This window comes from Amborella trichopoda, chromosome 8, assembly GCF_054954075.1.
Source record: "Amborella trichopoda isolate Santa Cruz 75 chromosome 8, AtrichopodaSantaCruz75HAP2 v2.0, whole genome shotgun sequence".
NCBI lineage: Eukaryota > Viridiplantae > Streptophyta > Magnoliopsida > Amborellales > Amborellaceae > Amborella > Amborella trichopoda.
This window is the reverse complement of record NC_142343.1, coordinates 31,217,470-31,231,687: the sequence shown is the minus strand read 5'-3', so window position 1 is coordinate 31,231,687 and position 14,218 is coordinate 31,217,470. Positions and strand designations below refer to the sequence as shown.

At 37.2% G+C, this 14,218-nt stretch overlaps 1 protein-coding gene across 3 annotated transcripts; it reads right to left on the bottom strand.

Moving 5' to 3' along the window:
* Positions 1-4,187: 4,187 nt before the first annotated feature.
* Positions 4,188-13,829, bottom strand: LOC18423615 (protein TONNEAU 1a). 3 transcript variants are annotated; one of them, XR_016061171.1, is made up of 9 exons: positions 13,633-13,829; positions 12,397-12,529; positions 12,221-12,309; positions 11,992-12,117; positions 9,774-9,883; positions 5,312-5,442; positions 5,161-5,186; positions 4,569-4,725; positions 4,188-4,449 (listed from the first exon to the last, which is right to left on the bottom strand). XR_016061171.1 is itself a non-coding variant. In XM_020675103.2 (8 exons), the coding sequence occupies exons 1-8, from the start codon at positions 13,717-13,719 to the stop codon at positions 4,392-4,394; spliced, it is 810 nt and encodes a 269-aa protein (XP_020530762.1). In that variant the 5' UTR covers positions 13,720-13,829; the 3' UTR covers positions 4,188-4,391. The 3 variants fall into 3 exon arrangements, 2 of the variants coding, with proteins under 2 accessions (XP_020530762.1, XP_006828278.1); XM_020675103.2 differs by lacking the exon at positions 9,774-9,883 and having other exon boundaries at positions 5,312-5,445; XM_006828215.4 differs by lacking the exon at positions 9,774-9,883.
* Positions 13,830-14,218: the final 389 nt, after the last annotated feature.

Genomic DNA, 14,218 nt, shown 5'->3' with positions numbered 1-14,218 from the left:
AAAAATGAAATTCTAGAAGGTTTTTAGATGGGTCTTATCCTATGTAGACTAGAAGTGGATATGGATCAAAGAATAAGGGGAGAAGTTTCTAATATTCCTCCTTAAATCATGATAGCTAATTTATGGGATGGATGACTCGAATTAATCCTTTCTCACCCCACAGATTTCCTAAATTCCTAGTGGTTAAGGTGAGTGATAATTGTATAGACAGACCAAGAAGGGTTGAGGTCTATATAAAGAGGGGACCCCCTTCCATTCTTGCTCGACACAATTCCAAGACCCTCTCTCTCTCTCTTGATCGCTCTCTCCTCTACCCCACTCTCTTTCTCATCTCTCTAGCTCTCTCTCCTCTCTCTCTCTCTAGGTGGCACACCACCCATAAGAAAAAAGCAAGGTGGCACGCCTAACCCTAGTTAGGGTTTGAAGAGAAAGGGGCACGCCCAGCCCTAGAAAAGGCAGGAGCCTTTGTGGCAATCCCCTAATTGTTCTAAAAGGGTATCAATAGACTCTGATTGTTTCTCATGCTCTCTAAAACCCTAGTTTAAGAGGTATCACCAAAGGAAGCTTCCCGACTCCAAAAACTTAGCCAGACCAAAGGATCAAAGCCAGTCATCGGTCAAGAAATTGGGTGTGGAGTGTAACAAGTCCTATAGGGGTGACCCTAGGCATAATCCAATAAATCTTGCCGGCTATTAGCTTTATTTTTTAGTCACATTTGCATGTTTAACTTTATTCTATACTTCCAGGAACATTATTTTTGCTTAAGTTGTTAGTGCAAGCTTGGTTTTTATTCCTAGATTATGTTTATTGACTTTGGCGGTAAAAAGAAATATCCTAGGTTGTATTTAGGGTTTTAATTTTCATTTACAACTGTTCATTGTGGCACTTGTAAGTGGAATTCATATTCAATACTAAAGAAAAGAAGAAAATTTTTTATTTTATGAATTCCGCATAGCCACATCTTTCACAAAGAATGAGAAGCTTCGTGCGGAGGAAGAACTGCTTGACGCTTCCGACAGACCACTTTGCATCAACTCAAACAGGGGCTCAAAGAGGTGCTTTGGATCAGCCATCATAAAAAAGCACGGGATTTTGGGCAGTTTCGACCAAGATGGATTTAAAGAAAGGTGTCTTCGAAAAGGCCCAAAGAAAAGTTTCTCCAGAGGCAACGACGAATCTGAGGACCAAAGCTCCGTAGAGAACTAGAGCAACAATAAAATTAAGTTTAAAAAGCACTTACAAGACAGAACCAGAGCAATGATACCAAGGAGGATAAAACTTGCTTCTAGCATCAAAAAGGCACAAGTATGGTGCTGGAGTTGCAATTTCCATAACTCTTTGAAAAAGTGGCCTCCCGAATGCTACGATAATGAATTGGTTTCCAGATCAGGACATAATACCAAACCTACATATCCTGTTCAAACAAAATAGACTATGTAATGTGGTGTTTCTCAGTTTACGCATTTGTTGGAGATGTTGCAGCAGCACAGGAGTCATGAAGTCATCTGGGAACCCATGCCAGAAGGGGAGTTCTCCATGTGACCCTTATACATGCTTCTACTTAATGGCAGTTTAGGGTGGTTGATTCAAATGTAGCTAAAGTATGGAAATAGCCCATCCCCCATAAATTCAAGCTTTTATTTGGATTTTGTGTCTTTATATGGTGTGGAACACTGATTTGCTTGAGAAAAAGGTAAGATCGTCACCAATGTGTGTATATTGTGCAAAGAGGATGAGGAAACAAAAAATCATAAATTTCTAGATTGCCAATACACTATAAAAGTGAGGGATTGCTCTATGCAAGAGATTGATTTACAAATGCTAATACTGAGACAGGCTACACAAATTTTTACCCAAATGGATCTCTTCAGTTGATGCCAAAATCTGGCAAAGTCCTAAGTTGTCACTGCTCTGGGACATTTGGAAGGAAATGAATCGAGGAGTCTTTGGAGTTGTGGTTTTAGATTGGGATAGAAGTGAGGAAGGATAAGCAAACAGTGGCTCCAACTAAAAGAAGATAAATGAACAGTAGTTAACGGGGCCTCGAGACAACCCAATTTACAAACTGAATTGAAGTGGCTAAAATTGAGTATTAGAAGAGCCAAAGCGGAGGAAATTGAAACCCCCCACCTGAAGGTATAACCAAATTTAATTTTTGATGGAAGCTCATTTGGTAACCATAGACAAGCTGTTATTGGGGGTTTCATATGTGATGATCAAGGCTTAATACTGCCCTCCTATTCAGGTCCTACGGATAATATCATGTCAAATGAAGCAAAAGTTAGGACCCTAGGAGGGCCCATGGGTGATATCACAGCAAATTAAGCAGAAGTTCGGCCGCTAGTTCAAGGACTGAGCAGTGTTTTAAAATGCGAGATGTGGTCCTGATGTGGGTGCACACCCCTATGAGATCAATAAATATAAAAAATTCTAAAAAATCTCAAAAAATAGGTTAATGCATAGAAAAAAAATAGGTTAATACCCCCCGTAGAAGTATTTCCACAAAGAGTATAAACAACACAATTTTGGTCTTTCGGATTTTTGAGTTTTGCATATTTCCTAGCTGGATCTGTGTTACTAGAAGATTGTGAAGAAGACATTGCCCCGAAAACAATTATTATTGTATTAGGAAATAAAAACTTATTGATTAATTGAAGAAAATATCGATATCTTCTCGGCCCTTGAAACACTCTTCAGGAAAATCTAGATCTCAGTGTAGATGTTGGCAGTGTAGATGTTGGCTTTGTGATGAACTAGGACATATACCCACAGACTGTCCAAAGAACGATAATAGAAAGGAAAAACCAAAAGTCATTAAGCTGAAGAAGAAAATCTAGAACCAGTTTTTGAGAAAGAAATATCAGATGATGAGAGTATATATTCTGAAATCTCAGAAGGAGAAGAATCTGAAGAAGAAGAAACGATGATGATGCTAGATGGGAAGACAAAGAAGAAACCTCAAATCAACACCGAAACTAATCCCTATCAACAAGCAAAAATCCACCAAGACCAAATCGAAATATTTTCTCAAAAAAAAAATTTCCACTACTTTTTTTCGTGATTGAATGGATGCAAAAAAGCCACTTTCGTGGCTGTTATTGATGTTTTCAGGGGGTTTAATACCCCTCCCCCCCCTTTCCCCCCCCAAAAAAAAACAACACTTCCCGCTCTTTTTGGGTGAAAAATGACTTAAATACCCCTTTTCATGTGGTTTATTTTTCACCATCACCATACGCCGCATATGCGCTATGCGGCCGCATATGTGGTGGGATGCGCCGCATCCCACCAAAGCGCATATGCACTGTTTTGCGATGCGCCTCCTGGTGCATACCGCATGATACAACAGCATATGCGGCAATGAGGGCCACATTTTAAAACAATGGGACTGAGACTCATAGAACAAGGGCAGACGGACATCACTAGATGGGGATTCTATGAATGCCATAAAATGGGGTTGAGGTGAGCAAAATATTTTTCGGGTATCAACCCCATTGTGGAAATGAAATTCAAGAGCTAAACAAGGGAAAAGAATACTACCTCCATTCCTACCTATTAAAAGAAGAAAACAAGATGCATCTCGTCATGTTTTGAGTGTAGTAAATAGATTTTGAAGTTCAGTTCTGTTCTTGCTACTTTTGTTTAGTAGCCAAAGATAGTTGTAAGATAAAGATACTTGTAAAAATGATCACATAGTAATGAAATCATAACGCTTTAACATTCAATGTGTATCATACCGCATCGACATTCAATGTGTGTGTGTGTGTATTAATTATCCCTGATGAGGTAGAAGCATTTCTTTTATCCCCTGTCCAGCTTTTGCGTGATAGGGGATAAAATCATTGAGACTCCTAAATGATTTCTCAAGAAATTCCAAGAAAAATCTTTAGTGAAATATTTGTCAAATAAAATTCAGGAAATCCAGATGTCAAACACCTTTAACAAAGTTAAGTATGTGCAGTCTATATGAATGCTACATTAGTAGTGGCATTTCTTTATTTAAATTTCAAACTGGAGGCAGCATTATGGTTCCGCTTGAGTAATTATTACTCTAGGGACATAGTGAAAGTAGTTTCCTTCACTTATTGAGATGATCGAATTCCAATGGGAAACAAATTCAATTTAATATCATCAGCAAACTGTAAACAAAAAAAAGGGGAAAGAATCCGATATACAAGACAATACGCAAATTACTTCAGAAAGATAAATCTCATTTACTTCAGAATGATGGCACAAAAAGTTTTAAATACCATATGTAAAGACAACAAGATCCTCGTAGGCAATACCTAGTACATCACAACTAAAACATAACACAGCACAAGAAAGCAAAATTTAAAAGAAAAGTTGAGAAAAACCTGATAAAGAAGTTACACATACATGCAAGTTAGCAATCCCTATAAATGGTCTCGCTCCAACGAACCATCCTCTTCTGCAGCCCCATCCCCAGCATGCCTGAAGTAGATATGACCTCAAATGTGAGTTATAGAATCGACCAGATATTTCCCTTCATGTGTTAATTAATTCATGAAAATAAAGGAAACCAAAGAGGCTAGTTTATTTATTGGCCATACCTCCAAGATGTCGTCAGATTGCGTGCTTTCCTATCGAGCTGGATGTTCTCAAGCGCATTGGAAGCTCTAATCACATCCTCCGAGAGCTCATCACTGTCATATCTCCAGTTGTATTCATCCTTCCTAAAGCCCGACATGGATGATCCTGTCCTTCGATCTGAAAATGTTGAATTTATTCAATCAATAAAAGAAAACTATGCCAATTTCTGTTTAAGAAGTCTAACTCACAAGAACTGTAAACTTCATTTTAATGTACATGCAATCTTGCACGCACAAGCTTAGCAAAACAATTTGCAACAATGTATAACTCAGACAATGATTTCAAGAAATACAGTAGGGTACGATTTATTTCCCAATTTTGAAAGACTTTTTGTCACCATAGATAGCACAATTTTGTTTTCCCTATAATAAAATGTCCAATACGTATAAAAATATTCCTCATCTTTTTGTGTGGATATTTCAAGGAAACAAAAATAAACAAATAAAATGGTTAACAAAAATTTTATAATCTGCTTGTTTCGTTTGCAGAAAGAAATAGTATTCATATATCCAAGAATAGCGTAAGTGCGTAATTGATAGCACCATCACTTACCAGATGATTGTGAGACAGGATGATGCCTACAATAACCATAAGTAATTTCATGTTAAAATTTAAAAATTGGGAAACAAATCAACCAAAAGCGAGGAAAGACCATGAAATTGGTGATTGACAATTAACAATTCGCTGAGTGTTTCTCATTTACCTTCCTAGTGGAGGAAAACCACCAGCAATAGATGCTGATGAAGGCCTCCGCACATTCCTGTCAATATTTGGTAAAGACTCATTTTCGGCACCTGGTGTTCTCCTAGCATTTCCCCTTGTTTGAGATGCACTCTGCTACATGTTCAAAGATTAAGTTCCAACAACATGGATAGAGCCCAAAACAAACAAGAAACGTAATACCAAATACAGTAGTGTGGTTCAACTAAATCAAATTTGCCCTTCATATCTCTTGGATCAGGTCGATACCAAGGAAACCAGAAAACCAACACATTCTAGAAGGAAAGATTCACCATTGAGTCCATAGCAATTCAAATATTGATAAATGGAGAACAAAAAACCAAGGAGTGGAAGAGAGGAAAATCAGAAGAATTTATAATCAAGTCTTCATACCGATACTAAACAGTTAGGCAATCTTATCTCAAAAAACACCAAATTGATGTGCATAATTGAATTGTAAGCACCCACAGATTATAAAATGCCCTTCATCTGACCAAGATTCATGACCAAATCACCAATCCTCAAAAGTTCCTATGTAGTTAGCCAAAGCTCTCAGAGAAGTTCAGAACATAAAAATTCAAATATCAAGATCCCAGCGAAAGATAACGTAGGTGTCCTAGTTGTTTCCAAACCTCGATATTTGTTTATTTCATCAAACCTTAGCCAAGTCAGCCTCAGCCAATATCATTTTTGCTCTCTGAATAAGCTCTAGTCACCCTCTGAGCACCAGCTAGGATTTAAATCTTGGAAGCCGCCCAAGCATTTAGCATTGTCCGATGTTTGAATACACGGCTCAGGAGCAGAACTCGGACCCTGGTCAGTCCAAACTGCCTGGGCGAGCCCAAGTCAACTCACCTGAGTCGTCCTATGAGCCCAAAAAACCTAGGAAACTCGGGAAAAACCAGACAAATCATAAAGAAAAAATAAGAAGTATATCCAATATGGATTATATCAATCCATATTAACAAAAACATGAAATTTACCCAAAAATAAATAAATGAATTTAAATTGAAAAAATGAAATTTCCCCAAAATTTTGAGGCCGATCTCCCAATGTTCGCACTTGGTGCAAATCAATGCCTGGACAATCCTGGTCAAAGCCTCGTCAGACAACTCAAATCAAACTCCCCAAACTAGATTTGAATTTAAAGGCCAGATCTAGCCAGTCCAAGTTCTTAAAACTTTTGAATGAATAGTAAATCCGAAACTAAGTCTCACAAATCCGATTTTTTTTTTTTTTTAAACTACCCTATGATCGGATGAATAACCCAAAACTTAGGGAACAAATTTCCTAGAAAATTGACCATTATCAGGTAAGATTTTTAGATATCTCAAATCTGTCAAATTTGATGATTTTTGCTCAAGTCCAATTCATCTAGTGGATCGATCATTCAAAAATAAGTATGTGGGAAAGATTTGGCATCATATGGGAGTTCTGTTAGTAGAAAAATGATGAAAAAAAGGAGACCATATTTCCACCTCCCTTTACATTTCAATACAGTGTCGAACTCAGGCAAGATTTGATGACTGGCAGAAATCAACTAAAACCCACTTGAGTTTTAGTTGCATTGTATTGAAATGAAATGAACATCTTGTACCTTCTTCTCCAACTAATATGGGATTTCCACTTACATGCCCCTAAAAAGGAGAAATGGATAAGGAAGAGGGATACATTCTCTATAGCATTCCAACACAAAAAACACTGCCGCCCGCGTAGTGGGTCTTATGCACACCAATCATGGAACCAAAACCACCTCCCCTATCCTACATAGCTACATCTAACTCCGCATATGTAAGAAGACACCATTGAGTAAATACCCCTGCAAATCATTGAGCCTAGATGGATTCCTAAATCCCCAACTCCACCCCTTCCCACCCCCATCTCATATTAGCCCTCCTCACATATCCTGCCCTCCTCTGCTGAAAAGTGATGGAGCCACTAACCAAGCCATGCCTGGTAACCATAAAAAGTCTCTGTATACCAAATCTATTGTGTTCCCCAAGCATAGTGAACCTACCTAATCTTACCACAGAAACTACTCTCTAGGCCACCCCAATAGGGTTTGAAACTGGGAAATGAAATAAACAAGAATGCCAATGAGAGGTCGCCTTTATAAGAGTAAAGTTGTGAGCAAATGAGAGGAGCCGACATTTCCATGATGCAACCCTCCTTTGAGACTTTTCAATGAAATCGAAGAGACACTAGGGTTGCAAATGCATAAAGTGGGACAAGATAAGTACAAGGAAGCAGCTCGACCTTACATCACAGCCAAGACTGGTAGTGCCAACATTTGAGCTGATACTCCCACTGTCATTACCAGGGCTCTTCCCCTGTTGACCTGTCCCAAAATAAACTCAAACCATATGATGACCATTCTGAAACACTTTGCTTGAATCAAGGCAGCCACAAAAGTGGATTGTGAGATTCACAAACTAAAGTGGGACACCATTATGTTAACAGAGAAGTTATGGAACCTTCAAAAAGGTGGGAAAAGAAAAAAGATTAAAAATTTATCCATGATCAAATTGATTCCCTTGGAAATGATAGCACAAGGACAGGGAAAACTGGGTGTCCTTGTCACAGGCCTTTGGGGATATGATGTAGGGAAATTTGAAAAACCGCAAAATTTTCCACCCAAACCCATGCAAAATTTGGAGCAATCCCAATGTTTCCTCCGCACCCAAGCTAGGGCCCAAACCATAATTTTTTCCTGCTCTTAATAGATTTCTAAACAAAAGAATCACCTGATGCCTCTAGCCTACTCATGCCCCCCTCTTATATTAAATGTCTAATGTTCTTCAAGGCAATATTTGTCCATCCAAATAAGTATTTGACCAAAGGTCTAACTTAAGCATAAAGTCTAAAATACCCTCGACCTAACAAGAAATGACTAAAATACTCCTAATTTAAACGTAGCTTTAAAAATAAACACCCTATCTTTAAATAGAATTCCTAGAAAGCCAATAACTAGTCCAGCAAATAAAATAATAAAAACAATCTAAAAACTCTAAAATGGCTAGAAAATTATTCCAGACAGTGCTTGCTCTTCTTATTCTTCTTGGTAGCCCTCCTAGTTACATCCTCCAAGTATGTGCGAGAATTAGAAGGAACCTGTTGTTCCCCAAGAAGATACTCGTCACTTTGTCCACTTGATGCACTATGCGCATCATCAGGATACTAGAAATTAAGGAAAAAGGTAAACCATTGAGGAGTAACACCTTCAATCCAACAATTTCATAGAATACCAATCTCCATGTAACACATGAAGTAATCAACGAAACCCTAGTTGGTATAATCATTGGCCCTCTTCAAATCTATCTCCACCAGAATGCCCAAGTACCCTTCCACATCTCTAGATTCTATGAAACTATGGCCAATCAAAGAATCTGTATTTATTGCATCAAGATGAAGAGTTAATGAAACAAAGAACCAATCACAAGCACGTCACTATTGCTTTTGCCAAGACTTAGGGATCATGTACCAGAAATTTGGGAAGTCATAGAGAAACCATCTATACCAGGGGACCCTCACTCCACAAGGCAAAGACTGCTCTTCTGTCTTCTTCGTCTGATAGGTTTGACGAGTTCAGTTGATGGGTATTCACTAATTAGAATGCATTAAAATCAAAATGAAACAGGAATATGAACATGAAATGTTATTGTCTGATAGGTTTGACGAGTTCAGTTAATGGGTATTCACTAATTAGAATGCATTAAAATCAAAATGAAACAGGAATATGAACATGAAATGTTATTATCATACGGTAGCAAACTGGGTGGTCTAGGAACCAACCTCTTCCAAACTGGGTGGTATTCACTAATTAGAATACATTAAAATCAAAATGAAACAGGAATATGAACGTGAAATGTTATTATCATACGGTAGCAAACTGGGTTGTCTAGGAACCAACCTCTTTTGAACCATATAGCATGACGACCCATAACAATTTATAAAGATGTTTTAGTAACTATAGTTGATGACCCAACCAGTTCACAAAGAGGAATTCGCTTGGGGATGGACATCAAACTTTGAGGCAACAATATCGCTATATATTTTTCAAATTTTTTTTTTTTTTGGGTTACCTGCATTGCTTCATGGCTACATAATGGGACATAGGCATCAGGAAGGGAGGAGAGAACCCATTATTTTCCATTTTACACTGTCTAAATGCACTTGCTTACATTAAAAATTATCATTTACAAGCACCAAAAAAAAAAGGAGGCTTTTAGTGTTGAAAATTAAGATTGCTTCGCATCATTCATTTCTCAAAAATTGTAACGCTGCTCAGATTCAAACTATCAAATTTTCAAATTCAAAATAAAGAATCTAGTATGTAACTCCCAAAAATGAAACTAGGAGGAACAACGAATGAAAGAGCAATATACACATTACAAACTCATCCAAGCAAGTCCACCTTAGAATCACAAGAGAAATGAATATCTAACCTCACAAACAATAGGTCCCACTGCAAAATCTCACACAACTGCCAAAGTTACACCATGACTCCAACTGACATCTCAAATCTACGAGCATCCTACCTTGAACCCATGGCGATCTAACCATGAACCATCTTAATATTAGGAAAGGAGAAAAAAAAAATATAGTATTGGGAATTTAAATAACTGATAAACTATATGGTCACTAGGAGCCTAACACAAATGAACAACCATAAGAAATGTATTCATCACTTGGGAATTTAAATTTCAGATAGAACAACCATAAGAAATGTCCACACTTCACTAGAATTTCATGTTTGCAGGTTGCATGGAATTCATTGCATATCCCATGCTCATTCTGAAATAGTACGCCGTTGGGTAACTTGCAGTACGATGAAGTACAATCAGAAACTATGACTCCAAATTGTTATGCACCAATTTGAAAGGAATCCACTGACAGTAGAAAAACCACATATAATTGTATACAATTTGACAATAAAAATAAATGGGTTAACAATTTTACAAGAAATATGCTTATACATGACTAAAGAAGAACTCAGCAAAAATATTGGGCTCACCAATGGCTCTATATGCAAGATCCGAACCAAACCAACCATGCAAACGTAGATGAAAATGTGCATGCCTCAGCAAATACTATGTCATGCACATAACTACTTGCCCCAACAGCAGATCTAATACATACCAGCTACCAAACTTGGAAGCCTTCATATTACGAACTATCCCTACAGCCACAAGCAAGAGATATGAACCTAAACCCCTCAACTGGGCACCATATGTAAGTCGGAAAATTACTAAAATCATGCAAAAGGCGTAGAATCAAACCCAATGCAACATTGTATTCCGATGTCAAAGTCACACATGACGAGATACTTCAGATGTATTAAACCGACAACTTCAATATTAACAAAGAACACAATTACAACTATTTGTTTATGTAAGACTCTCATAGTTACAAACTATAAGGCCAGCAAACATGTCACTCAAATAGACAACCCAAAGCATAACTTGCTGGACTCCTATGGAAACAAAGGACATATAAAGCAAGGAAAGGGTGTCCAAAACTAAATAACCATAAACCTTAGCGCATGGTCATACAAAATGGAAGTTTGTTAGATCTAATAATGATCATGCAGGCAGAGTAGATGTAGCACCAGCTGATTGATTCATTATAAAAGAACAAGTCAGCTTTTTCCTTTAGCTCTAAGGGAAAGGCTCTAAAGGTAATCCATTGATTGAATGAGAAAATTTACAGTGTAAATTGGTTTCACTCAGTAGCAAAATGAGTCTACAAAAACCATATGAGGGACAATAGCTATATGGATGGGCACATAAAGGCATATCAATACAAGAATCCAGCTTGATAGTTCAAAATCAGGGTTGGCAAAGTTATGTGACATGGATGAAGTGCCCTTTGCCTAATGGTAATGGAGTTGGAAACCAGGTAAATTAGATATTAGTTTTGAAAGCAGCACTAGGCATTGAGCATCTAGCCAAATTGTCGTCCTCAAATAAAGTTATATATCATCAAAGAAAGTTGTGCCATAAACTCTTGTCTAACTGATCAATGCATCACTAATAATTATGGCAAATTTATGTATTATAAGAGGCTTGTAAAATAAATTGTACAACTAACCCAATTCCAACTATAACAAGCATCTAGCAGATTCTTGCTTAAATAGGTATTTTCCAACCCTTTCTTTATTTTATTGATGATGACAAATTTTGGAGCTAGGAGCATTCTCTAAGAAACATAAGTCATCCAGGCACGTCAAGGAAAAAGATATTTTATAAGTTCCCTCTATGGCTGCTTAGGCCATCCAAGTATCCAGGTTTGGGATAGGGTCACAGGATAAACAACCTGATGACATCAGTGTGGAGGTGTAGAATTGGATTTTGCATGAATCATGAGTGTATAACATTTTCAAACAATAACAATGCCGTTTTCATCAACCCCAAAGAAAATGACTAATATGTTTCTCAAACTGTTTCCTGGTTCTAAAATAAGTATCCCTGACAGATATTCTGCAATACAAGATTAGGAAAATAAAACAAAATCAATAATGTGAGAGGGATCAAATACAAATACACTCAAATTTAACCCAGGGGTTAATCCATGATAGTTTGTATACTTATTTGCTTGACCAGGAAAACCAAATTCCAAAACTAAAGATTGTATTCTTGTCTAGGAGAGGAAGTGAAAGAAAACCTCAAACTTCAGAAAGCCCTCAAGAACTTCCAGCAACAAAGGAGCACTTTCACCATTTCGGTTTGCATCGTGATCGATCCTACTGCCAAACTTCTCCCTCAATTCCACCTTCCAAAAGTCTTTTGGCTGCAAAGTCAAAAGTAGAAATAAAAATGATTTCCATTGGAAAAGATCTGTCATAAGTTAAACGAATCCAGATGATATACAAAGTCTTAGATTATGGAAATACCAAATTACATTCTGGCAAATAAACTTTCAGCGTGTGGCCCAACTGGGCCCAGTCCAAGTATTCACATATCAATGCTGTTAATAGCCCCCCTGAGCATAGTAAAAGAAATGGAAACAAATTATAATCCATAAAATAAAATTACTTTCAAATTGTTTGGAATAATGACTTGGTACAACCTGAAGGAGATGCATGAAGTTGCCTAGCCCTTTCATTACAACTACCAAGCAATGCAGAAGGTGCACCATCTTCATTTTCAATAGCATGATCCTCTTCTTCAATTGCCTCAAAAACACTAGCTCTAAGCTCAGCCTGACAACAAAATTTGGGACAATTAAGATTAAAAATATCAGGCCGTCTGGGTTATGAAACAAACAGCCTAATTCTACTGGTGGCAATGGAGGTGAAGAATAATCTTTTGAACAAAATGGAAAAACAATCTAGAAAGGATAATCGATGTCATAGAATACTCAAGGAAGAAAAAGACAATGCGAGGATATGAAGATAAGGGGAAAGAACCTCCTCTTCCAAAGCATTCCCATCACATTCAATAACTCTTTGAATACACTTACAAACCAATGCAATTACCCATAAAGAAGAAATAGTGCCTCCTCAGAGGAAGATGGGGAGCAAACAATCACCAAAATAACAAGCTCAAATAACACCACGAAACTAAGAATAGAATATATCAATAAATTATCCCACGCCCAAGAAGGAACATTTCCATTGAATTTCTGGTTTTCTCAAACAATTTGGACCGGCATTGCTACTAAATTAGAATTTAAAAAGAAAAAACAACTGAGTAAGAGAAGTGTCATTCCCCATAAAGAAAGACGAAGAAACCAAAGCCTCGGATGGGAAATTCTCTGTCAAACATAAACCCAAAAATTCCAAGGGCCTCATTACAAAGAATATATATATATATATATATCCATGACAGCTTAACCTAAATTTTTATTTTTTTTCTGAAAGTGTAAATGAGAATGGAGGGCTCAGGTGGTATTCCCACCACAATCCAATCCTCATTCTCAAATAAACAAAAGCGTAAAGAATAATTTACCCTTATAAATTGAACGAACAATAATTAAAGAAAAACACTTCCAAGAAGAATTCAGAGTAATCTGCCAGATTTAAAATGTTAAGCAAATTAAAAAACATCACATATTCATAAACCCCAAATCCCAATTTCCCACATTTGAAAACCCTCAACTTCCTAAATTTCTTAAGCAAAACGAAGTGTGCCGCTTCCGTCTGAGGACACCAAACCTGGAATAAAAATCACCATAAAAAAATGGAAAAAAAAAAAAAAAAAAATCAACCAAAAAAGGAAGACAAACAAACATTCAAATCACACAAAAAAATTAAATTTAACACAAAATTTTCATAAAATGGAAGAGGGGGGTAAATGAGTTAACCCTGATCTTGGCTAGCACGCCTTTCTTCTCGAGAGTGCGAGTGATTAAAGTCTTTAGATCCATCATCTCTCTTGCGTAGTCGTCCATTATCTTAACTTTCTCTCTCTAAAAACAACCCTCCTTTCTCTTTCTCTCTCTAACTTAGTAGGGAGAGGGCTTCTGCGATCGAACTGCCAGTCGCAACTAGGACTGCTTTCTTTCCGTTCGCCTCTTTCGTTCGCCATGTAACTCAGAAATGCGAAGAATTCCGAGAACATTTTTTAGCCAGAAGTTTTTATGCTCCCGCACGAGTAAAATGTATATCCACTCCCTCACATAAAAAACTGGAAGTACTTTTAGGAATCCAAATGTAGTAAAAGTTTATATAACCTCGTAACCTTACACTATAGAAGCAAGTTCCACCTAAAACTTAAAGTATAAAAGAATGCTCGGAAGTTGGAAAATTTTAAACTGATCATCTGAACATCGAGATGTTTTGATATAAGGAAAGAAAGAAACTCGAGTCCTAAAAATGACATATATTGTGATAAGTTATCTAGACGGTCTATTTTCAAAGTATTTCAAGTATTTGAAGTTCGGCTCGATT

Excerpts from the sequence above, each read along its gene's own strand:
- LOC18423615 (XM_020675103.2), bottom strand. The coding sequence starts at position 13,719 with ATGGACGACTACGCAAGAGAGATGATGGATCTAAAGACTTTAATCACT. Across the intron at positions 12,530-13,632 it reads GCGTGCTAGCCAAGATCAGG|GCTGAGCTTAGAGCTAGTGT; the intron begins GTTAACTCATTT and ends TTTTGTTGTCAG. Across the intron at positions 4,726-5,160 it reads TCCTGTCTCACAATCATCTG|ATCGAAGGACAGGATCATCC; the intron begins GTAAGTGATGGT and ends CAACATTTTCAG.